The sequence below is a fragment of the Chelonoidis abingdonii genome, chromosome 3 (assembly GCF_003597395.2).
Source record: "Chelonoidis abingdonii isolate Lonesome George chromosome 3, CheloAbing_2.0, whole genome shotgun sequence".
Lineage (NCBI taxonomy): Eukaryota > Metazoa > Chordata > Testudines > Testudinidae > Chelonoidis > Chelonoidis abingdonii.
The window spans coordinates 143318185-143344739 of NC_133771.1; the positions used below are offsets into that span (position 1 = coordinate 143318185).

Here is a 26555-nt window from a genome sequence, read left to right on the forward strand (position 1 = left end):
GTTTCGCCTCCGCCGCGGTCCATTGGCGGCTTAGTGCTCCTTCTCTGCCCCCCTCCCCTCCCCTGCCGCACCGTCCCAGCTCCCTACTGTTCGGCCGCCTTCGGCCCAGCTCGCTCCGCCAGCCTCCCTGCCCCTCACTCCCGCCTGGTCCCCTCGCCTTCCTCTTGCCTGCTGTTCTGCTCCCGCCCACCTCCCGCTTTCTCCGCCTTGGCGCCCTCCCGCGCCGGCCCCTTATTCGGCTGTGGCCCCGCTTCCCTCCTGCGCGGCGCTACCCGCCGGGCCTTTTCCGCCTTTCCCATCTGGCGCCTCTGCTCGCGGTCTCCCCTCTGGTGTGGCGCCTGCATCCCCGTGTTCTTTCCTCCTTTCCCTCCCGCCCCGGGGCCGGTGTCCCCCTGCCGTTACTCGGGCGCCGGTTCAGCCCGCCGGCGCCCTCCTTCCCCCCCGGCGTCCCTGTGGCCCTCCGGCTCTGTTTGCCGGCCAGCTCTCAGCGGCTGCCCCGCTGTCCGGGCTGCCCGCACTGCTCTGGGTCCTCCCTCGCCATATGCCTGCCCGCCCCTGGGCTTGGCACCCCCCCGCGTGCTCGGTCCCTCACTGCTTGCCCTTCTGTTTCCCATCCTCTGGCGCCTCTGGCCTTTGGCCCTCTTGGCCGCCCGGCTCCTGGCTCGCTGGCCCCCGTCTCGCTGTTCCTTCCTTTTCGTCTGTGTCCGGTCCCCGCTGGGTTTTTCCCCCTGCCTCCCCCTTGCTTTCCCTTTCCGCGCTAGGGCCTTTATTTTTCCTTCGTCGTACCTCCCCTCTCTCTTTCCCTCCCTCTCCTCTGCATCCCTCGACTTCTGCCACGGTGCTTTGTCCCCCGTCATGTGCTCGTTGTGTTCTCTCCCCTTTCGGCCCCCGCTTGCAGGCCTCTCCTCTCTTTCGTCTTTCCTTTGGCCCTCTGTTCCTGGCCTTGCCCGCGTCCGCCTGGCTCCCTTGCGTGCTCTTGTGCCCCTTCCTGCCTTTCTCCCTGCCCCTTCTGCCTCCACTTCTGCCCTGCGCGCCTCCCGCCCTCCTGGCCGCCCTTTCCTCCCTGCCTGCCGACTGGCCCGCCTCCGGCCTTGGGCCGTCTTCTCTCCTCACGATCCTGGTCCCCTGTAGCTCCTCCTTTTCCTGCCGCCCCGTTCCCTGCTCCTCCCGCGCTGTGTGTTCGTACCCCCCTCCTGCCTCATTCCTTCCTCGCCTCCTGCCGGCGCCCATTGTTTTGCCCTCCCCTCCTGTTCTTCCCTCTTTACCCCGCTTTCCTTTCTTGTGCTCCTTTCCTATCTTCCGTGCCTACACCTCTTCCTTTTTTGCTTCCTTTGTCCCCTCTCCACGGTCCTCCGCCCGTGCTCTGTCTCGTGCTCCACCTAGTTTCTCTGCTCTCACGCCCTGTCCTCCTTCCTCGCCTTTTTCCCTCCAGCCATGTCCACACCCCTTTGCCTGCCTTGCCCTGTCCCGTTCCGCTGCAGCCTTCCTGTTCCCGCTGCTTGCCTTCGTTTCCTTCTGTGTCCTGTCCGTTCCTCTCTGCCCTGTCTCTCATTTCCCCGGCCGGTCTCCACCTCCTCAGTTTGCCCCTCTTCCAGCCGGTTCTCCTTTCCTCCCCGACTGCATTCGCCTCGTGCCGCTGTTATGCCCCGCGCCGTGTGCTATCACCTGCTTTTCCCGTTTCACCTGGCCGCTCTGGCCCGCTCACCGGTTGCCCCCCCCCTGGCTTTTTTTTTTCCCTTTCCGTGCCTCCACACTTTGCTTTATTCCCAGTGCTTTAGTGTTTTCCCTGCCCGGCCTTTGCCCCCGCGCCGGACCGGTTTGCCTCCCCTTTCCCTGTTTGCCTTTTGCCCTGTCTACCTGCCTCCATTCGCCTTGCGCTTTTTCCTTTCGTTCTTTTCCCTCCCCACTTTGCTGCCTCGCCTTCACTTGTGCCTGTTTCTGTCCGCCCCTCTTCCTTTTTTTCCTGGCCCTTGCCGCTGCCCTTTTTTGCCCCTCTCTCGTTCCCTCCGGTTCTCGCCCTCCGGGCTTGCCTTCCGGCCCTCCGGTTCTACCTATCGCCTCCCTCTCTGCGCTCCAACGGGTCCGCTTCTCTTCCCGTCGCCGCCTCCTGCCTCTCTCTCTGTGGCTCCCCCTTGTGGACCGCGCCCCCCTGCGTGTGGGTTGCCCTCGCACGGTTGTGCGCTCCCTGCCCTCTCCCCTCCCCCCCTGTTTTTCCTTCTGTCTTACTGCTCGGCTCTTCGCTGCCGCTTTTTGTGCGCCGTTCGCTCCCTCTCTCCCCTGCGCCGCCCTGCGCTGGCTGCATGTGTTTGGCTGCTCACCTTCCACGCCTCCACCTGTCGCTGTTTCAGGGCGTGGCCCGGCGGCCCTTCCGTCGGATGTCCCCCTTTCCTCTCTGCGTGTTGCATTCCTCCCCGTTCTGTTACACCTGCCTCCTGACCGTTCTCTCCTGACCTGCGCCTGTCCCCCGGTCCGCCTCCTCGTTCTCCGGCTCCCCGTCCTACTTGCCCGCCAGAGGCCTAGTCTTTTGGCTTCCTGGTGCCTCTCATCGTACTTTCGGTACTACGGCTTCCCTGTCTGTTCCTTCACTACCTCCTGACTGAGTGTCTCATTAGCCTCGGTGTCGTATTACCTCTTCCCCCTCACCCTCAGCTCTCCCGCGCCCCTTTCTCTTCCCCCTCCTCTTGCTAGGTGCCCCCGTCCCATCTCGCGCCTGCTGTATCTCCCTCCCCCCACTGCGACGGTTTGCCTGTCGTGCCGCGGTTTCCTGTGCTTCGTTTCTGTCTTCGAGGTCTCTCCTCCTCTTTCACCCCTCTGGCCGCTTCGCGTCCCCCTCTGGGTGCTTGTCTATGCCCACTCGCCCCCGCTTCTTCCGCCGCTTGGCTCTGCTCTCCGCTGCCCCTCCCCTTTCGCGGGTTTTGGCCCCCTCGTGGTCTCCCCCCTTCCCTGGCGGCCCGCCCCGACCTCCGCCCGCCTGCGCCTACCTCCCGGGCCCTCCCCCCTTCCCTTCCCTCTCTCTCTCCCCCCGCCTTCCTCTATAGGCTCCCCTGGCGTCTTGCTGCACTCTCTTTCCCTCCCCACCCCCGCCGGCGCACTCTCTCCTCTCTTCCCAGCGCCACCCTACCCGGCACGCCGCGACTTCTCTTCTCCTCCCCTTCGCTCCTCCCGCCTGGGCCACTCGGCGCGTTCCCCGCGCGTCCTGTTTCCCCTCCCCCTGACTCTTTCTCTTCCGCCGCGCCCACCTCCCCGGTTTCACCCGCCCGCTTTCTCTCCCCCGCCCGCCCCAGCCCTCACCTCTTCTCTGTCCCGCTGCCTCCCGGGCCTCTTCTTCTCCGACCCCTCTGCACTCCCCCGTCTGCGTCCACCCCTCTCCCCTTTGACACCTTCCGCCCGTTTCCCCCCATGTCACTACACTCCACCCTACCCGTCTCTCTTGTTTTTCTCCCTGTACTTCCCGTTGGACCACCGCCGCTCGACCGCCGCCAGCCGAGTCTCCTCTCTGCGCGACCACCCCCAACTCCGCGTCCACACCTCCATCCCTGCACTTTGCACCTCCCGTTTCCTGCTGGTCTCTGGTCCGGTGTTTGGTTCCTTTGTTCCCCTTTTTCTTTCCCGGTCCGCCCCTTCACCTTCGCTATCTGTTTCTGCCCCGGCGTCCGTCTCCACTCTGGGCTTCTCCGCTTTACCTCCCCGCGGTTTTTCCCGCTTGTCTCCCGTCGCGTGCACTGCAGCCACTACTCCGTACCCTTCCTTCCGCGTGTGCGTCCCTGGTCTGCGGCTAGCGTCGCTTTCCGGCGTGTTGCCCTGTGGGTCGCTCTTCCCCTCGCTCTCGACCTCGTTCCCGGCAGTCCTCCCCTGCCCGCTTCGCCTTCTGGGTTGCGCGCCCCGTGGCATGCTGGGCCACCCTCCTTGCGCGGGTGGTTCATGGGTCACTGCCGTCCTGTCATTCTCTTCCTCCGGGCCAGCCCCGCAACGCCCATCCTATTCCTCCCTATTTCCTGGCTTGCCCTGCCGCCGCCACTCGCCCCGGCCCCCCTGGCGCCCGTTCCGCTTTTTTTTTTTTTTTTTTTTTTTTTTTTTTTTTCCCAGTCCACCCTCTGTGTCCTGCTGCCGCCGCCCGCGGTGCTACCTCCCGCACCCCCCGCCGCTTTCCTTTATATTTTGCCTGCAAGCACGCTGGTTCTCCGTCGTTCTATCCCGTCTGCTGCGGTGTAAATTGGCACTGCGCTAATGGTCATCTGTCCCTCTGTCCTGTCTGTGCTCTCCTCGGTGCCTTATTGCTGGCTGCGCTCGGCTGGGGCGCCCAAGCCCCTGGAGCCTGCTCCCCGCGCCTCCCTACTTCTCTGGTTTCTCACACAGTCCGATCCTAGCCTCGCACTGGGGCCGTGTCCTCGAGACCCCGTCTCTCCGAGAGCACGCCTGCTCTTGTCCGCTCCGCAGAACATGATGAGCTCCCTGCCACTTCCCGGGGGGTTGCCCCTGCCCCACACCCCCCTTTGCTTCCTCCTCCCCCCCCCTTCCTGGGCTCCCGTGGCCCGTGTTCCCCCCCCTTCTGTATCCTGCGTCCTCACGAATGCACGGCCTCAAGCACCCCGCGTTTTTCGTGCCCTCTAGCGGGGGCGCCGCCTCCGCGGTGCTACTGCTAGTCCCGGCAGCCATTAAGCGGTGTGGGGGAGAGGCGCCCCGCCTCCCCTGCTCTCCTCGTCCGGCCGTCACGCACTTTTTCTTTCCCACCGGCCCGGGACGGGGGCTGCTTGCCGCTCCGCCCCTAGTTGCTCTGCTACACCCGGTTCCCGCCGTTCTGTCCATCTCCATGGCATGCCCAGGCCTCCTTCCTCTTTCCCCCGCCGCCCCCGCCCGGCGCGCATCCCCTCCGCCGCCAGGGGTCTTCCTCCATTTCTCACCGCAGCGCGCCCTCCACGGGTTGATTAATGGGCCGGTTTCCCGTCCCTACTAGCATCATCTGGCCCCCAGGGCGGGCGAGCGTGACTACTGCGAGCTCCCCTGCTGCCGCACTGCGTCTAACCGCAGACTTCCGTAGACATGGTGACCTTGAAACCGTCCAGCCATGCTTTCTTTCGCTTTTCTTTCCCGTGGTGGGGGGGCGTACATTGAGGAGACTATTCCCTGCCCCCTGCCGGCCCTGTGTTTGCCCCTCACCGGCCCGGGCGCTCGGCCCGACCTGCCACATCCTTTTCGGCGCCTGCTGTGGCCTGTGGCTCGCTGGAGTCCTATAGTACTCCCTCCTCCCTGCGCGTCATTTGGGTCTCTGGCTTCCCGTTCCGCTGTCACGCCAGCGCTGTGGTAGCTGTAACGATTTTTTTTTTCCACGAATTTGGATTTCGCTTCTGTAACCGGCGCCCCCTTTTTGGATTAGCCCGCTTTGTTTTTCCCCAGCAGGCGATCCAGATCCAGTATCTCCCATACAGTCCATGCGGAGCCTTTTTGGATTTTGGACTGCATTGCTACCCGTGCTGATCAAGAGCGCACCTGGGCAAACAGGAATGAAAATCTAAATTTCGGCGGGGCTTTTCCCTGATTACCTGACCACTGCATCCGAGTTCAGATTTGCTGTCCAGAGCGGTCCCAGTAGTGCGCTGTGGGAAATACCGCCCGGAGCCATACCGTCGATTTGCGGCCACACTAACCCTAATCCGATATGGTAATACCAATTTTAGCGCTACTCCTCTCGTTGGGGAGGAGTACAGAAACCGATTTAAAGAGCCCTTTATATCGGTATAAAGAGCGTTGTAGTGTGGACGGGTACAGAGTTTTAACGCTTAACATAGTATAGACCAGGCCTGAGTTTAAGTTCTGTATGATGGGAGCTGCTACTGGCATATACAGTAAATCTGGGACATTATTAACTTCTTCCTCCACAAAGGAAGAGCAGCTTGTAATCTCAATCACTGTGCTGTAATTCTTCAGTAACTCTTCCACAGAAGTGGATTGTCCAATAAACCCAGTGATCTTTGTTGTCTGACTTTCCTCATGTTGCAACAGTAAGAACTGAGTTTTGTTGCTGTGCCAAAGGGGTGGGGGAAGAGGCAGTGAGCCAGCACACACAGCATTTGCTTGGAATCATATTTCTGTGGAAAAGTTACAGATGGGGTTATTAAAATCTTAGCCTGCACTGCTGTGTGATAAATGGGATAATGATGACGCGTGATTCCAATTTGTACTAATTATACATTATAAAATGGAAGGTGGTAGCCAGTGAGTATTCCTGCTGCTGCACTACTCTTTTTCTTTGTCAGTGGTGATCTATATATGATATTTCTGAGTGTGTTTAAACATTTTTGTTTCGGTTTTATAAAGAGATAGGAATGCATGGAGTTGTTGATTTCTTTCATTCGATATGTGAAAATTCATAATCAACCCTAGCTTTTCTAAGCAGCAAGTTCCAAAGGCAGTGAAGTGTGATTTGGAGGAAGAGTCCAGAACTGGGGGTCTAAATTCTATCTATGGCTCTGCCACTGAGTCAGTGTGGGGTTCTGGGCATGCCGCTTCACTTCTTTCTGTGCTTCTGTAGGAAGATGGTCTTGTGGTTAAGACTGTCTTGGGCAAGTAAATGAATCTTTCTGTGCCTCAGTTCTCCAACAGTAAAATGGGGATAATATTTTTCTGTCTCAAAGGAGTGTTTTGAGGATAAGTACGTTGATGTTTATGAGGTGCACAAAGTACTCTGGTGGCTGTGACCTAGATCATTTCACCAGCTGTAAAATGGGGACACTTTCTTGCATGCCCCACAGGGCCATTGTAAGTATTAGTTAGCAAATGTTCCTAACACAATTCAAACATGTAGATGTAGGCCTGATTCTGATCTATTTCAAACCAGTGTAGTAATCAGTGTACTAGATTGTCAGCTGGGACACTGGTACAGGTTAAAGCAATCTGAAGACTCACTCTATACTTGTGCCAGCAGCCAGTAGCCTGTTACAGCAACCAGAAATCATACACAGACTCTTTTGGACACCCATTTCTCTGGGGTATATCCCATGCACCAGCTACAGGGAACTGAAGACCAAGGTGTATGCTGGCAATGCTGTGGTAGCTCTTTGCAATCCAAGGACCTTGCCATGCGGAGATTTGGTAAACAACTTTAGAACAATTTTATGTTAGTGGAGTAGCTCAAAGCTGTCTTTATACACTAGAGAATCTAGCTCAATGGATGCGTCTGGTATAAAACTGTTAAAAGCGATATCAGAATCAGTTGTATAAACCGCTATGCAAGTGCTAAGTATTAGTAAGGTTAGCTTTAGCGTCATAGCCAGACTTCACCTATGCTGTTGTTTTCTGCATCTGGTGTGTATTTTATTAATTTCCTTTCTGTGTGTGTTTTGTTTTCAGCCTATGTGCTGACACAGGACTGGTTTTGTTTCCAAAAGAAGAGTTTGCAGAACTACACAGTGCCTGATCCAAACAAACACTTTGATGTTCCTAGTTGGACTACGTAGGTAATAAACTCAAAATAGATGTGTTCATTTTATTTGATTTTCAGTAAACAAATGATTGTCCAGAAAAGATTGTTTGTTCTGAGAAGTGAGCCTCATTTGGAATCCATGGGAACATTTGATCATTCACTCTAACTTTGAGACAGGCTGCCTTACCACATAGTATTATGGATGTCATCTTGAATACATACTTGCATGTCCCTCTGGGCCTCCTGCCAGATCTTTTCTGAGAAGAGAAAAGTACAGTGGTAATGTTGATAAGTGGGGGGAAGTTTATAGTGAAAAATTCCTCCATTGCATTCTACTAATTAATTCTGAACTTTTCTATAACCCTTGCTACAGTGCTTTACATGGCTAATTTATAATACCTCCTCTAAATTAAATCAAATCTAAGAGTTTAGCCCCGTAGTTCACCTACAGGACTTCCCTGCAGCAGAGTTGATTTGATTGTTTAGGTCAGAAGTAGAGTGAGGTTGAAAATATAGGAGATTCAGGCCCTATACTGAAATGAACTGGATTCAAGGATTTTCCCATCCAGTTACCCTTCCCATTTGGGAGCCTTAATCTGGTGTACCTTAAGCAAGTCAACTCCTAATGTTGTGAATATAGATGGACAAAGAACTGGGTTGTCCTGAATACATTGGAGCAGTATGTTTTAGCATACCGTTTGCTTTTTTGCCCCAAGATGTGTGTCTCTTTCTGTGTCAGTAGCAGGAACATTTAAACAATCTCTTCTAGCTATTGAGGTGAACCTGAATTGCAGAGTTCATGTCTATGTTTTTGGTATTCTTTCTGTTATTCACCATGGCTTTCTGTAAAACTTCCCCTTGATAATGCTGATATTGTGGAATTGTGCTATGTGACAAATATAGCAGTGTCTTTAAAGCCTGTATACAAATACACACTCTTTTTTTAAATGTAAAAAGGTTCCTCCCTCACATACCTGCATTGAGAACTACAGCACTGAAAATATACTCTACTATTTTGTGAAATGTGTAAGATTCTAGCCTCTCCATTCAGTTTGGAGAAAGCATCTGACCAAGCTGTAGCATGAAAGCACGTTGATGGCACATCAGCTAAATCTTGCGGTTTCAACATTAGCAATAAGCTGCTGAAATGAATCCTGAAGCAAGACTTACCCCTTGCTTCCACATCTTGAAATTAGGGCATGGTATCTTGCATACAGTAGCACAGCTGGCATCCCTAAATTACAATTGTTTTGGGCTGCTAGCTGCTCAAAATTATATCAATCTATTTGTCAGCACTAGTGAGGGTTTTTTTCTTATATGTAATGTTTCAACAGCAGTGACAACTATATTATGTGTGTTTACTTACATCCATACATACATTCCTTTATCTTTCTTTTAATCTATTCACTGATCAACATTAGTTGTTCTGCATTGATATCCTTTTTAAATTACATTTAAATTTATTATTTGTATTAATGTAATTAAATTTACATTTTTCTTTTGATGGCTAGACCATTTGCTACCAATCATAAAGGCGCTGGCTTTCCTTATGAGTGAGTAAGGTGAAGCTCAGATTGTCTCTTGATGATATTCACAAGTCTCTTATTGACCTTAGTAATAGCAGGGCAGGACAGTGATCTCAGAGGAAAATGGGCATGTAAGGACTTTGAAAAAGAACAAATCTCCCTTTCCTCTGGATTTCAGTGACATCACTTTCACCCATGTGCGTGGTTTAAAAAAATATGCTGCCTAGATTCAGAGAACTGTAACTGAACTTGTTCTGAACTGTGAACATTTTCAGTGTAAAGAGAATGTTAGAGATGCAAGCTACAGCTCAACTTATATAGCCCATTTCTGTTAGTTTCATGCAACTCACATCTCTCCCTCTCTCTGGCAGATCACTATGAAGACAGTAGAAAAACCCAAATCAAAGCAAAATTTAAAGGGCTAAGGCATGAAACCATGTACTCCAGTTAGTAGAGAGATATAAGTCAACAAATCTTTCAGAAAGCCAGAAGGAAGTCGTAATTCTTCTGACTGTAAATTAGATAAAAAGCAAATACCATTAATGCGAAATAATGGAAAATGTATTGCTTTTAATGGATTACATGTGTAAGGAAATAATAAAATAATGTGCTGTACTCCTTACAAAAGTGCAGTACATCAAACAGAATTTGGCAGCTCAGCAGCACTCATTGCATTAAGTAAAAAGCAAGATAAACAGAATCATTTGACATACACCATTTCATTAGTTATACCATTTGGTATGTTTGAATCTCAAATTCTCTCTTCAAGTTTAGATGTAATGATTATTAAGACATTTTCTTTCTGCCTTATCACAAATACTGGCTATACTTTAGTAGCTTTGATGGATCTGTTAAGGTTTATTGTACATAATATCAATTTCTATTACAAATAAGTAAGAGGAAGAATAACAAAAGTGATGTCATTCTTATGAATCCCTGAGCTATGGAGGGGCTGCACAGAGAAGGGCCAGAGCTAAGCTATATCCTTAGAAAGTTGGTAACATGTTCATGTTAATTTTTTTAAAGTATTTTAATACTTTTATTATTTATTTGTAAAATTAATTTTGTTCCATGTAAGCTAAAAATATCTTTCTTTTTCAAATACATGTAAAATGCATCTATGGAGAATTCTAAAAGTCAGTGAGGCAACATACTTTTTATTTTTCTCCTGGTAGTTTTACTCATCAATAACTAATTCGTTTTATGGCATTTTAATAAGAAGTTAGGCCATATGAGTTTACAGTATTAAGGAAAAATTATCCAATTTATATTATAATGTAATTTGTATATACAATTATTATGAGTTTACACTGTTATATGTTGCGGTGAAAGTAGCTGTTTTTTGGGCCAAATCCTATAGCTCTTAATTGGTTTTTTTTTAACTTGGGCAAAACTCCCATTTGGCTTCATTTGAGTAGGAACGTCAGAACTGGAACCATTATGTTTGCATGTCTGGACTGGAGTATAAGGATGGTGACCCATCTGGGATGTTTAGGAAACTACTGTGCTTTATAAAGATGATGCTTAACTTGAAATTAATTTCCTTTGGGCTTGTATCCATCTTTGGTTATTTCATTTGGTTCAGGCAGAAGCTATCAATTAGTGTGAGGTATTCAGAGAGCTGGGATATGACTTCACAAAAACTAATTTAGATGACTTACATTTTGTGGTAAAAGAACACAAAGTAGTAACTATAAGTATTATAGAGCATCTTGAGACAGATGTACTTTTTGTGGTATCCATACACTGGCGTACTAAAGAGATTTGTGGCCAGCATCATATGTTTAGGTAGATAATGAAAATGCTGATACATTTGAATTTAAGTAGGCAGAACACATTACCCTTAGCTGGAATTTTCCCAGAGCAATGTTTTAACATCCTTATTCTTACTCAGTGTATCATGGAATCTTAAGTAATTGGAACTAGTAGCTATTCCATTAAATTGGGGGAAAAAACAGCAGTTTTAGCAACATAGTAAACCCTGTTCTATTCAGTGGCATAGTTTCAATATGTGGAAAGAAGAGTACCGCCTTTTTGAATTATAATTTCAACTTCCTGTAGCCGTTTTGGAAGCTTCAGATTCATTTACTAATCCTACTTAACCTGTGAGGACTGACCACTTCACAGGAGAACGTGGTATTTGAGATTTAGGCTGCAGGAAGAGCATAATTTCCACAACCACTTCAAGTACCTTATAAATAAAATAGGTTTCCCTCGGGGGTTACAATACCATTTCCTTTATCATTTTAATTGTCTTAAATAAAATAGTCCAGAGAGCCTCCCTCCCTGGGGAAAACACTTCATTTAAGTTCTAACACAACATTATTTCTATTAATTGGAAGCATTTTGCTGTCCATTGAATCTTTTATCTTTCATTTTGCATATAATAAAATATATGTTTATTGCATTAAAACTCCTTTCTTAAGCACGTTCCTATTTAGTATTCTGGCTCTTTTTATCCAGTGCATTGTTACAGCTCAATTTGCCTAGCATTCTCCATTTCTTATTGTCTTATTCTTAGTATCATTTAAAGCCTTAAATAAAATGAATACTCTCATGCCAGAGAAGACTGCCCATTGCCCTGTCCTAAGAACCTAGGAAGGTATCATTAATACATTTCTGGAAGATGGTATTGGATTTTGTAGTGAGAGAATTTTGGTACTCGGTAAGATGTAAGAAAATTTTAAAAAGTCTCCTCCTCACATCTTTTTTTCCCTCTACTGCAAAAGGCCGTGACAGAATGAACCCCAAAAGGTTTTCATTTTTCATGGCATGGAAGGTCATCAATTTATAATACCAAGCCTTATGTAATATTCACAGCATTGCAATATGGCTCTGTTTGGAGATAATCTAAGCATGTGAAAAGCTCACAGAAGCTGAAACAGCTTGTATAATAGAAGCTGGACAATCCTATGTCGGGGACCTATTCCCATTCCAGAGTCAGCTAAATCAGGCACTAATCTCAAATTAATCCCCTTTCATTTTTAAAAAAAAGCTTTTGTTTTGGTCTGAGGACTACTGTTGTGTTTGTTCAGTGGTTTGAGTACTGACCTGCTAAAGCTGGGGTTGTGAGTTCAGTTCTTCAGGGGCCCATTTAGGGAACTGGGGTAAAAATCTGTCTGGGGATTGGTCCTGCTTTGAGGAGGGGGTTGGACTAGATGACCTCCTGAGGTCCCTTCCAACCCTAATATTCTATGAATAGTTAGTTAATCCATTTCCCTGTAAGGAAAAACCTCTGCAACACAATATTCAGCACTATCACAAGCTAATGCAGCCACATTTTCCTCTCACACTGCTATATAATTTCATTATAAATGCCAGTGTTAAGGCCAATAGTACTAGTGTTCGTGCCAACAAACAATGGTATCACAGCTTGTCAGTATTTTGTAAATTAAATCACTTTGGCTCTTAGACCCCCACACTGAAGTACATTCTCTGTTTGGAATGCACACAGTGTTTTACTTCACATGGTCATTAACGGATCTACGTGACACCAAACACTTTGACACGTTTGTATAGCTAAAGAATATTTCTTACTATGAAAATAAAAGACACCTTTTCAACATCCGTGTGTTTGTTGTTATTATGGATAAAGAGTGGCCATTGTATTGATTCCAAATTGCTTCCAATTGTAGTTCCCCTATAATTTTAGAGAATTGGTTTGTCCTGTAAATTGTCATCTTAGCACTGAAGGGAAAGGAGAATAGTTTTGCATAACCAGACAGACAGGTGTTGGTAGGCTAGGAGGGAAATGGGCAGTGCAAATCAGAGAGATTTGGGGGTTGGAATGAGGGTGGGGGAGGAAAGAGTCAGAGAGAAAATGGAGGAAAACAGGGAGGAGAGAGAATCGAAAATATGGGACTGAAAAGAGAGGGAAATTCTGGGTGGGAGTCAGAGTGATAAGGCACTAGAAGGAGACCAGAAATAGTGGGGAAAGGGTGGAGGGAAAATAATCTCTGGAGAAGGAAAGGAGGTAAAGGCAAGTCAAACTTCCAGGGAAAGCAGATGTAACTTGAAAAGGGGAAATAGAGGGTGATGGTTCCTTATGATAGTGCCAAAGAGGGAAATAGACCTGCCCCTTTCTCCCTCTTGTAAATATCTTTTAGCCCTGCCAGAAACCCCCAGAGTGGGTAGGCAGGCAGGTCGTCATGCTTATTCCCTAAAACAGGATAACAGTTAGGGCAGGGTTTCTCAAACAGCACTTGCCACTTGTGTAGGGAAAGCCCCTGGCGGGCCGGGCCAGTGTGTTTACCTGCCCCATCCACAGATCCGGCCAATCACAGCTCCCACTGGCCGCAGATCGCTACTTTGGGCCAATGGGAGCTGCTGGAAGCAGCGCGGCAGCCAGACCTGCGGACAGGGCAGGTAAACACACCGACCCGGCCTGCCAGGGGCTTTCCCTGCACAAGCAGAGACCACTGTTTGAGAAACTCTGAGTTAGGGGAAGCTAGGGTTTGTTGATGGGATCTGTTGGTTTTGTACTGGAGGATCCTGGTAGTTTTCATAGGTACAGATGTGAATCAGAACACCACCTTTCTGAGGAAGGACGTGGACAAATAAACCTGGATTTGTGGTGAGGCCAAGAGATGACATCACTCTTAGGCTATGTCTGCATTTGAGATTGGAGGCGTGATTCCCAGCTTTCACACTGGTGCTGTTCGAGCTAGGAAACTAAAAATAGCAGTGTAATCTTGGTTACCTACTTGGGCAGCTAGACTGGGCCACTGTCCATGCTACCCTGGCTAAAGTGATATTTTTAGTGTTCTAGCTCAAGTACAGCAGGCATGCCTCTATCTACCCAAAGCTAGGAAGCATGATCCCAGTGCAGTGTAGATATACTTAGAGGGAAGCATAAATGAGATGGTGACCTTAACTGTTCAAAAGTTGATTTGTTTCCTTCTTTCCAAGTATTTTAGCTTTGTAAATGATGTGATAGGTAAAAAGTAGTTATGAATGGTTTGCTGTCAAACTGGTAGGACATATCTTGTGATCATTTCACTGAGAATATATTATAAAGTTAATTCTTCAGTATCAGGTTCTCAGGGATGATCCTGGGAGATGCTGAGCCCCCTTATACTCCATTGGCTTCAGTGGGAGATGCAGGTACTATAGCACTTCTCAGGATCAGATCCAGAATTACTGTGAATGCTGAGTTAAGAAAATTATTTGCATAAGACTGAAAAAGGTTAGAGAAGATTATGTCAATGTTCAAAACAATTTGAATTCTGCTTTTCTGATGTAGCACAACTTTCTGAGCAACAAATTGCTTAAATGAGAATACTGAATAGGTGAAATTAATAGTTTCAGAACAGATTAAATGGGGCAAATTTGGTCTGATATATGTTCCCCCAAATCCACTGATGTCACATGTGAAAGAGAAGAGTTTGGCCAATATGTTTGCTTTTACCTGTAATCAGTTTTGCCTTTGGTGCCTTGACTTTTAACATTGGTTTGTGGTTTGTGAAGCATTAGCTATTAATAGTGGTATAATTATCTGTATGGAGCAAATTCCTTCCCTCTGACTTGTATCATGATGACAGTGCCATTTTATACAGTTGACAGAGAAAACTATGTTAAAGGATTGTTACCAAAGGAAGGAGAGAGATGATGCATGTGTGGACATGTAAAACTAACAGTTTTCTATGTTTGTTTCATTTCACTCAGCCTCTCCATCAAGTTAACAACAATTTCAAAATGCTTTGGAACTAGCTTCAGGATTTTTTTATTTTTTTTTAACTTTCAATGGTGGGAGACTTGACATTGATACATTAGTTGGGAAGTAACCAAAGCACAATAAAATAGTCACCAAGAAACTCTTGAAGATTTAGAAATCAAAGATCAAAAGAGCTTTAAGAAATACTTCAGCAAACTCAGTGACATTCTTTGGACATTCCTATGAATGTTCATAATATATTACTGGAATGACTCACTGCCAATTCATTTGAAAGTGAACAGGTTTTAAAGACTAGAGGTTAGGAGCTTTTCCTTAAAATAGATTTAAGTTAAGTCAGCCCAGAAGCTAGATAGCAAAATTATGTTCTGCCATGCAGAGTCTTATTGTTGATTCCCTGGTAGGTACTTAGCGTAAGAACCTAACAACAGCCATATTGAGTCAGACCAAAGGTCCATCTAGCCCAGTAACCTGTCTTCCAAAAGTGGCAAATGCTAGGTGTGTCAGAGGGAATGAACAGAACAGGCAATTGTTGTGTGATCCATCCCCTGTCGTCCACTCCCAGCTTCTGGCAGTCAGAGGCTAGGGACACCCAGACCATGGGGCTGCATCTATGACCATCTTAGCTAATAGCTACTTATGGACCTATTCTCCAGGAACTTATATAATTGTATTTTGAGTCCCATTATACTTTTGGCCTTCACAACATCATCTGGCTAAAGTTCTACAGATTGAGAGTACTGTGTGAAAAAGTATTTCCTTTTGCTTGCTTTAAACCTGCTTCTTGTTAATTTCATTGGATGGCCCCTGGTTCTGGTGTTATGTGAAGGAATAAACAAACACTTGGTTATTCACTTTCTCCACACCATTCAAGATTTTATAGACCTCTATCATATCCCCCTTAGTCGTTTCTTTTCCAAGCTGAAAAGTCCCAGTCTTTTCCATTGCTCCTCATTTGGAAGACGTTCCATATCCCTAATCATTTTTGTTGCCTTTCTTTGTATCTTTTCCAGTTCTAAAATAGCTTTTTTGAGATGGAGTGACCAGAACTGCAGGTGGTATTCAAGGTGTGGGTGTACTGTGGATTTATACAGAGGCAATATGCTATTTTCTGTCTTATCATCTATCCCTTTCCTCATGCTTCCTAACATTCTGTTAGCTTTTTTCACTGCTGCTGCACAGTGAGCAGATATTTTCAAAGAATTATCGACAATGACTCCAAGATCTGTTTTTGAGTGGTAACTGCCAGTTTAGACCCCCTCATTTTATACATGTAGATAGGATTATGTTTTTCAATGTGCATTACTTTGTATTTATCAATATTGAATTTCATCTGCCATTTTGTTGCCCAGTCACTCAGTTTTGTGAGATCCCTTTGTAACTCTTCTCAGTCTTCTTTGGATTTAATTATCTTGAGTAATTTTTTATTGTCTGAAAATTTTGCCACCTCACTGGTTACTCCTTTTCCCAAATCATTTGTGAATACGTTGGCTAGCACTGGTCCCAGTACAGACCCCTGGGGATGCCACTATTTACCTCTCTTCATTCTGAAAACTGAATTAATCCTCTCCATGGAACGAGGGGACAAATGTCTGGTGACCAGGGTTGGAGGTCAGTGAAGACATCTCTGTCAATGGCAGCACATCTACTGGAATAAACTTGGTACCAGTTGAGAGGGGACAAAAACAGCGTTATGACCTAACACTTTACCTAGGTTTAAAGTTATCTCTACCTCTAAAAATGTTTTAAGCATCATTTCTTTTTCCTCACAGGACATAATAATAATTGAAATGTTCTAAAATAAAATTTGCAGTGTCAAACTAAAGCCTGAGGGATGCCTAAGGCAAGGTATTCAAGGGCTCCCCAGAGGCTGTCTGGAAAGCTCACTATTAAAGCTATAAGACAAAGAATAACAATTACTGTAGCATGGTGACAAGGAATCTGAAGCAATGACCTAGCTGCTCTCAGCTTAAATTCAAAATTTGAAATCTGACAAAGTGTTTTGTAGATTTAGTTTAGTTTGTCTCTGAGGCTGTTTTTTAGCATCTGCCGCAGATATTTTTTCTCTGAATCTAGATCAGTGCTGCTATAAGTGGGATGCCAAAAGCCTCTTAAACTCACTTCTCCTGCATAGTTGTTAGGCCTTTCCTGTGTGACTGTCAGACTGCAGTCCTGCAGCAACATACACGGTTGAAGAGAACACTTTTTGGTTTTCAGGTAGGCGCCAGACAACCTCCCTACACTAACTCCTCTTAGAGAGACTGATGGTTGATTTAACTCCCTGGTCTGGTCTGCATGAAATTCTCAAACACCAGAAGATTCACATGGTCTAATTAAAACGTATTAGCCTGATCCTCATCTGATGTTTACCAGAATAGCTCCATTGACTTGTGAAAAGAAGACCGGAACATCCAAGTTTTGATATACAGCTTGTGGTGATTTTTTGTGTTTTAAATGGAACTTCTATCTCTCTTCTTGATGATTATTTAGCCAGATCTTCAATTTGTGATAATCTACATAGTTTTCATAAGTATAATAACTACTTCTTTGAAACTTTCACTGAACGCAAGGTATAATTTAAAAGAACTAGCTGAACTATATGTCACTGGGCAAACAAACCAGGGATGTAGTTTTCTGTTAATGTGCTGTGGACCGTCAAGCTGCATATTGGCCGTAACACATTGTGCTGTTACTCCTCTCTACAGCGAATAGATGATTATGCTGTTTCTGGACAGGAGATACACAAACTATATGCAGTAGCGGAGAGGAAAGTGAAAGAGACAAAGAGGTTTTACAAGCATATATGTATTATTTATCAATTTTAGTTATAGGCTTCAATATGCATTGAGATGGAATGTGGCTGTTCAGATTTATTCCTTCCTGTAAAGTAGATGTCAAGGGCATACATCCTGATCTATTTCTGCATTGTAGAAGTATCTCATATGTCTTGTGTTAATAATTTTTCAACCAATAAGTTTAAAAGAATTAAATATATAAATGTAATCATACCACATGCGCTGTTCTGTCATCCTTTCTAGTGGTAGCCAGGCCACATGTAGAGCTGCTTGAGCTAGCTGCATCCTTGGCTAAAAGAGATGAATCTTTCAGCTCATAAAGAGAAGGCTTATATTATTAGAACCAGAGGTCTCAAGTTCAATCCCCACTGCAAACACTTCACCCAGGGTCACGATGTTACATAAACACACATTTTGCTACTCTATTTTGAAATCTTTTCGCAGGTATGGCTGTACACTGACTTCCTTTCAAGGTCATGCATAAATTAAAAGCTCAGGTGAAAAGATGGTATTTTTAATTGTTTTGTTGAAAGGAAATGATATAATTTTGAAATTTTATCTCAGGTTTTACAACATACAAGAAACTTGATGTTTCGGTCACTGTGTGCCCATCCTTTGGACTTTGCTGACATGAATAAGGATTTGCAGGAATGGGTCAATAATGAGGAGGGGATTTTGCTTTGAAAATTTTTCTTGAAATGTTAATAGTTTAGAACTTAAAAAAGCAAGAAAAAATACTTGCCTCCTTTTTTGTCCCGAATTCTACCCAGATGTTGATTGCACAGCAGGTCATTCCTACCAAAGAGAGAGGCTGGCCTGTCATGAAAGGTTAAAAAAATGAAATAAATAAAACAACCTCTGTTGAGCTGTTACGTGGGATGTGCAGTTCAGATCAAATGATCTTGGGATATGAGGACTTATTCTTAGGAAACATGACATTTCATGTTTAATATATAGTGTACACAGGGCTTTGGGTTTTTTTAAATTTGTATGAAAGACCACTGTATAATAAGCTACACAGAATTTAATCTACGTCAGAAAGATGAAAGGATGAGTTGAACCTGGCAGGATTTAAGCCTGTGCTTCCAGGGAGTGTAGGTATTTCAGATCTGAAGATTAGATCTTAAAACCACCTCCTCTGGCTATATATCCCTCTGAGGCATTGCTTTAAAAAATCATATTATCAACTGACTACACTTCTATGGATCAGTGTTGCCTCTCCATCTTTCAGTGAGAGAAGCTGGAGGACTGTGAGCAGAGTTTTTGCCAAAGAATACAAACTCAATTTGACATTGGTTTATACTTGTTCTGTCCTTTTAGGTCTAAGATACTTGAGGCATAAATAACGATACAGCTTTGAACTTCTGCTAGTTCTTCCAATCCAAGGAACTCAAAACATCAGGATATGTGTTTCTTATATATCAGATTCAGAAAGTTCCCTGCTGGCTGAGATTAAAGTGATAGCGTTTTTATTTTGGGGAGTTGGGAGACTGTGTGTGTTGGGGTGGGGAGTGGTTCATTTGACCTCAGGGCTTAAAACTAAAGGAATTAAAATGTTCCATTTTTTCATACACTAATGAGCATAAAAATGATAATGTAGAAAAATCAGTGAGTCCCCACTTCCGTTGTGTTATATACATAATATTATAAATTATTATATTTTGGAACTGATGTACATCTTTAATGTATAAAACCAATATAATTCCTTTCAAAATATTAATTATGTACACTGCTCATGTTGTTGAAGCCATCTTTTTTGCCTGAAGTTTGACTTTGAACCTTAGAAAAATTGGACTTGACTAGAAATTTTAAGAGTGTTTAGTGTGGTAGGGCTTTTTAATTTAAAACATAAAATACATAAATATTTAAAATGTATTTTTCCAATGATGCCATTTGCGAGTTTCTCATATTTATGTTCATATCAAATAATGCTATAAATTAGTCATACCTAGAAAAATGGTTAAAAAATCAAAATTTCAAAATCCATGAGTATTCATGGCATTGAAACTAGTTGCTACTGTGAACTGTATATTTGTGTATTCTGTTTTCAAAAGGAAATCTAAGACTCTCTAAACAACAAGCATTTTGGATAAAGTGAGATTGTAAGTTGTTGACTTCAGTACTAATTTACTTCATCTGTTTCTTAGAGTCAGTTTAACAGTTGATTGCACATATAAGTTTACCACTTATGTGTGATTAAAATCATGTTACAGCAAGAATTCAAGATTGAAAGGAGGAGGTACAAAGTAACATAATCAAATCTTTACTCTTTAGTAATTTGGGTTGAAACACATCTCATTTAAAAACATAATTCAGTTGTATTCTTTCACTTCCACACCCACGTTTTCATAATAGCGTTGACTATAATTGATACAGTACTAGCCATCTTTGTGAAATCTGTGCAAGGCATTAATTAACAGGTTTTGTTTGTTTGATATTTGGTTACTTTAAAGGCTTAAATCTTCAACAGCCACATCCACTTAATCAATTTGAGATAGTTTCAGTGTTTCAAATGGCATTCCTATTAGATACTTGTAACTGTTGTGAAGTAAGTGGTGTTTGTGGAAAGGGGCAATGCGGAGGCATGCCAGTCAATAAATGCTCCTGGAGATATTGCGTCTAAGGTCAGTATACTGCCTTCAGGCATGCAAAGGGAGAGCAGTCAAGAGTCTACTCTCTCATTCCAAGCAGGGACAGCTCAGATGACCTGTGTTCTGATGGGAGGGACATGGTCCTGTGTTTTCCCCACCCCATTTGGTGAGTCTAGTGCCAGCATCAGTGCTACACATGAATTCCCTGTGTACAAGCATTGTGGCTGTGTCTATCCTTTGTGCAAACATGAGAGGCGGAAAGTACCTTGACACTTCTCCTTCACCTGCTTGTTTATCCATTCAAAAATTAGCACAGCTGAGCCCTCCAAGTGTATCTTAGTGTACACCTTTTATCTCATGGTAATGCAAAACATTTCACTAACTCTCTGTCTGGATAGCTCCAGGCAGATGAGTTCCTCTTCAGGGGTAGAAAGGCAACCTTAAACAGGCACACAGCATAATGCACCACAGTGAGCTAAGGAAATTTGGCCAAGGACATTACACTTAACTGCTACTTTTATGAAAAGTATCATGGGAAATTTAATGTCATCACAAAGAAGTTAATTTGTAATGTCTCATCTGATTTTTTTCCCTCTGGAATAAAATGCATGGTAGTCACTCCATCTGCCTCCAGAATGGAGGTCTGACTCTGCCGGGATTTGAAGCTGAGTTCCAAAGGTTGTAGATTTCCGGACCTTAGCCTTAGATGAACAAGATACATATGTGTGATTTTTTTTTTTCAGTAAGTTTTGTCAGATTTAACTGGGGCTTTGATAGCCATTGAGTGATTGGATGTAAAGGCATTGTCAAGGTTCCTTCCCCACTCTGAACTTTAGGGTACAGATGTGGGGACCTGCATGGACACTTCTAAGCTTAATTACCAGTTTAGATCTGGTATCGCTGCCACCATCCCCCAAGCACTACTTTTTTCCCTGGGTAGTTTTGAGGTACTTCACCAATTCCCTGGTGAACACAGATCCAAACCCCTTGGAATGTTTTGAGGGACAATGAGGAAGAGGTAATTAAACACCCCCTTAGTGGGAATTCCCGCGCAAGATCCTGGTGTCAGTCCAATCCACTGGATTGGCTAAAAACAAGGAAACATCATTCAGGTTTAAGTGCATATGAAAATGGCTTTTTAATTAAGAGAAACGAAAGGTAAAAGAAAACCCTCTGGGTAGAAGATTTAAGCCACCAGCTACTCTCACAGACAACGGCAGATATCAAACACAGGAGGATGTTCCCGCTTGGGCACAAATATAGTTAGTTGGAACACAGGAACAAAAAAAAATTAACTCCAGATACTCAATTTGATTTCTACCATCTTAATTGCATGAGACAGGTACAAGAAAATATAACATAAACGTATTTAATTCTTTCTAAAAACATTAACTCTAACTGATAGGGAATAAGGATCTGCTTCCTTTGGGGGGGAAGATCTTTTTTTCACATCCGGCTGAAACTGAAACTCTAAACAAAGAAACAACTTCCCTCCTTCCTTTTGAAACATCTTGTTCCCCCATTGGTTCCTCTGGTCAGGTGTTAGCTAGGCTAGGTGAACTTTTTAACCCTTTACAGGTAAAAGAGGCATTAACCCTTAACCATCTGTTTATGACAGGCATGGAGTAGCAATGGGAGCTCCAGGAGATATAGTGGATCCTAGTGGTCAAACATGGCTTGCTGTGCCTTTCTTGGACAAAGCTGCTGGTCTCTGAACCGATCAAGTTATTTTACCCTCTGCTGATGGGAAGCAGGGTCTTCACATGATGTCTGCCTTTGTGCCTGGCTCAGCATGCTGATACAGCAGTATATGAGAAGGTTTTTTGCCAGTACTCCCACACCACAAGACTACGCACATTATAATATCACCTTGAAGAACTCCATTTAAAGAGAGCAAAACCTCCCATCATACATCAATGATTCAGAAAAGAATTCTACAAAAGGTGACGACATGAAATTTCTATTAATTTAACGTATGACTTCTTAGCACAGATAATCATTATTTTGTTAGAATATATAAACTCACAGATGTTATGGGTGTTGAGGTTGCTATACCACAGATTTTTACATTTGTATGAAATTACAGCCATCTAATACTGATAAGATTTCATTATTTCACTTGAATCATTGTATAGTAAAAACTAGTGTAAGGTTTTTGAATAGCAGTTCGGACGAAAACCCGATGGACGAATACTATGCTTTAGGCTGCTTTCTGATTTTTATACATGGATTCAGTTATTCAAAATGTATCTACTGTCATAGGACCTGAAACAGGGAAACAATAAAGCACATGCTTAAGCTTTTAATCTGGGCTTTTAGCATGTGACAATAGGGATGCTTTTATCAATCATGTCCATAACCCTTAATTCTAACCTATTAAGCAATAAAGTGCACAAAATAAATATTTTAAAAAAATCTTCTGCTTGTTTTTATGGAAGAGAGAACTTAGACACTTGTCAGATATTATTCTATTCTATTTGAGGTCATTTATTTGGACCGTTTGCCAGAAGCTGGGAATGGGTGACAGGGGATGGATTACTTGATGATTACCTGTTCTGTTCATTCCCTCTGGGGCACCTGGTACTGGTCACTGTTAGAAGACAGGATACTGGGCTAGATGGACCTTTGGTCAGACTCTTATGTTCTGTTGCATTCATCACAGTAGCAGCTCAGCACCATCCAGTAGTGCATTAAGCACTACACACAAGTAACATCTGTCATATGTTGTTTATTCTCTATTGTGGAGAGGATGAGAGAAGTGCGAACAGTGGAGTGTTTTGGTAGGTATTTGTGTTAAATATACACATAGTTATGTGTGGATATTAGAGAAGGCAAGATCAAAGAAATTAGCCTTTTGTAGAATTCTTTTCTGAATCATTTATGTATGATGTGAGGTTTGTGGTAGTCATTAGTTCCTGGGGAGTTTGTTCCATGCCCTTGAGAAAACTTTGTCTCCTGCATTGATGAGCTCCACTCTTATTGTAGAAGGTTTTATTTTGCAAGAGATGCAAAGTTGTTGATCACAGTCCTCATCCCAGAGCTTTAGTTTTATCTTTTAGATATCCTAGATCTAGGTCGTTGAAAGAGCCTTGAAGATAAGGACCAAGATCTTGAACATGATTCAATATCCTATGGGGAGCCAATGTCAGGAGCTGGAGGACGATTAAAAGTTTTAATAGCAGCCTGTGTTGCTGAGTGGACAGACTGCAGCATTCTGCAATAGCTAGAGTTTCCTTAGCATGGAATGCCCTGATACAGCACATTACTGTAGTCCACCCAAGCAGTGACAAATGTGTCAAATCTTCCAGAATGTGACAGAGTATCCTAGCCAACCAGAGATGGTATAAAATGATATTCATGGCTGCTGCTATGTGAAAGCTTAGCATCAGTGAGGAATCCAAGAGAACTCCTAAACGGTAGACTAAATTGACCAATTTTTTGGCATGTACATTAATGCAAAAGAGATTACACCAGCGATATAAACTCTTTAAAATACTTTCCTCTTCCCACCAGCATCACATCTGTCTTGCTTCTGTTCAGCTTCAACCAGCTGTTCTTCATCCATAAGTTCATTTTGTCCAAGCATTAGGCCATCTTGGTGGTAGTGGTATGGTCATATGTGTATCATCTGCACATGGCTGGCACTTGCCTTTCACTTCACTGTTGCAAGCCACGTTATGATGTGATTCCCTTGTTCTAGTCCATATAAGCAATTTCCTTTTTATTAAATTATTTCTTATTTGATGTTCACATAAACCACTTAACAATGTGAATAATATGTTAAATTTATAGTAGTACCATCATTTTGTTGTTTTTTTCTGACTGGGCAATACCACATCTTGAATTAGCCAAAGGTTACCTCTGGTTTCCCATCCCTTGAAGCATGATTGTGTCCTAAAAACTGTCTTTGTAAAGTAGCATTGCAAGACTTTCTATTCATTGTGTCTCACTGATTTCTATACCACGTGTTCAGTTTGCAAGTCAAAAGATCTGTTTTGTTTTGATTGTTTTTCCCTAACTACCAGCTCTTGAAGACTCACCCTGAGCTCTGACTGTCAAGACGAGCTCTTTCCCTCTGATACCTCATCATCATCAATAGAGGTTCTGCAGATTAAATGATTCCCTCAGAGACACCAGTGCAATCCGTTGTCTTCAGATGATGCCCAAATGTGTAATCCCATTAACATTCGGGCTGTCTCTACACTTGCAGCTAGGTGTGTGATTCCCAGCTCAAATAGGCATACCTGAGCTGGCTCTCCTCACACTAACGCACTAAAAATAGTGGTAGCATGGGCAACAGTGAATAGCAGTATGGGCTAGCTGTTCTGAGCATGTACCCACAGGGTCCAAGCAAGTTTCTACTCAGAGTGGCTAGCCTGTGCAGCTGCTCACCCCTGCCATTGATACTGTTGCTATAATACTGTTTTTGGTGTGCTAGCTCTCACAGGGTACATCATCTTGAGCTGGGAATCACACACTCCCCCCTCTCCCCCAGCTAGAAGTATAGACATAGCCTTTGTGTGTTTGCACCAGTGTTAATGAGGGCATCATCTGGGTATAATAGAATTGCAAAAGCGTAGCTGAGTCTGTATCATTTTGAAATATTGTAATTTAGTCAGAAAAAAAATGCTAAATAAATACTCATTAAGCAAAACTTAAAAATCAAAGGCAGAAACATTGGAAAATGATTCTGATTATATTCAGATGTGTGCTTGGGAGTGCCCTTCTGTTTCTAAAAGCAGCCTCACTATCAGAGAGAACAGCTCCATTTCTTTTCATTGCTGTCTGATCTGAAGAACAAACAAGGTATTATTCCTATTAGCAAACTGTCAGAGAACCCTAGAGTGTGTAGATGTGAAACATTTTGTGTAGATCATTACTAATAAACTTGGATTCCTGCAGTATAATGTTTGTTTTATTAGTTATGTTATCATGTCTGTCTCTGGTACTGTACATTCATGTTCACATCCTTCTCTCTTATACCCTTTGACAGGTTATCCATAGTTACTGTATCTGCTTCTGATTTAATCTAAGGCAAATTCACAGCCCATTTGTGAGGGCTTAGGGTAAAATAATATCTTTCTCCAGCTTCAGTCTTGGCCGAGATGTCTTTATCTCTCCTCATAGGCTAAGCATGCTGTGCTTTCATAACATTCACGAGGCCTTTTAATCTGCCAAGGTTTTAGGACTGTGTCCTTTTATTTTATTGGGGAAATGTTCAAAGATAGTGTTGGTGTAAAATCAAAATCCATATAAATATTGGCTTTCAAGGCACAGTTCTGTTACAACAGGGCAAACCCGTTGACTTTTATGCACTGCAATGGTATAAATGTGAGCAGAATTTGCCCCAAAGAAATTTCTAAGCAGTCGTATCCAAGTTTTCTGTGCAAATTGGTGCCTTTAAGGATTCAGATCCACTTAGCTATACACTTCTCCTCCTGCAAGGACATCTGGATTTTTATCTGTGACCTTTATCTGAGCACAGTGTATATCCTACTGCTTTTATCCCCCTATTCGTTATTGGCAATTATACATCTGCCTGGCTTGTACTGTTAACATATGCCGTCATATCACAAGAGGATGGGGGCTGGGAGTGGGAGAGGAGCGGGGTCGCCTCCTCTTCCCCTCTCCTGACACATTGAGTAAAATTTTGCCTACTGGCAAGTAATGCTATCACAGCCTCAGAAGTATCTGTGAACATATGCCAGGCTAGCTTATCTTGATTATGTAAAGTTGTATTTACAGTCACTTTGTCATTCAGTGATTGTGGGAAAGACTGGACCATACCTGTGTCAGTTCGGGTGTTTGCAGACATTGTTGGTTGCACATGACTGTCTGAACAAAATGTTCTGTGGCATCGGTATTGTACTGTCCTTTCCTTTGTATCTTTTAAAAGTGAATTCTCCACAGGTTACTGTAGCTACACCACTCAGCAGCTTTCACACAGGAAACACCAGAGCTTGCTGCTTTCTACTAATATGTTTTGTCTTTCTACTGTTGCATGCCCTTGTATCATTTTCTCTCTTACAGTGGGAAGCTTCAGCCTAATCATTACAATTACTTCATTAACAGCAACACAAGAGACAGTGATTTCATGTTCCCAGGTTTCCCCTCTGTTTCTTATCCTACACACAGTGACTCAGGCTCACCTGAAGGTGGTTGGTGTGTATGTGTGTGTGAGAAAGAGAGTGGTGGGGAAAGAGAAAAGAATAAGAACAACTTTTTAACTTTGCTTTACTGTTTCCTTTGGAAAGAGAGATCAGTGAAATCTTTTAATGTCATTTTCTTAATTTTCCTCGACCACTTGTCACTTGTCACTATGCCCATTAGATTCATTTTATTTAAAATGGAGTTGTTTTAGAGTTTTTGTCAGATCCTATCTGTGCATGTATGCAGAGGGACAAATTCACTTCTTGAGTGAGCACAATTCCAAAGAGGACACATCTCCACTTATTTAAACAGAACTGGCCTACTTACACCAGCAGTGAGTTTAGCCTATTGTGTGTGGGGGTTTGTTTTTTTTTCCTGATTATAATTTTCCAGTCTGATTTT

General features: G+C 44.0%; 1 protein-coding gene and 1 long non-coding RNA gene across 2 annotated transcripts in view; one reads left to right on the top strand and one right to left on the bottom strand.

Moving 5' to 3' along the window:
• Positions 1-4042: 4042 nt before the first annotated feature.
• Positions 4043-26555, bottom strand: part of LOC142046491 (uncharacterized) — a 200634-nt gene continuing 178121 nt past the window's right edge. Inside the window, exon 2 of the long non-coding RNA XR_012655439.1 lies at positions 4043-4094. This is a non-coding gene — a long non-coding RNA (uncharacterized LOC142046491). The remainder of the gene's footprint in view (positions 4095-26555) is intronic.
• CHRM3 (cholinergic receptor muscarinic 3) overlaps positions 7354-26555 on the top strand; it is a 183555-nt gene continuing 164353 nt past the window's right edge. The window contains exon 1 of the mRNA XM_032794035.2: positions 7354-7454. Within this exon, the coding sequence (XP_032649926.1) occupies positions 7432-7454 (23 nt within the window). The 5' untranslated portion in view covers positions 7354-7431. The remainder of the gene's footprint in view (positions 7455-26555) is intronic.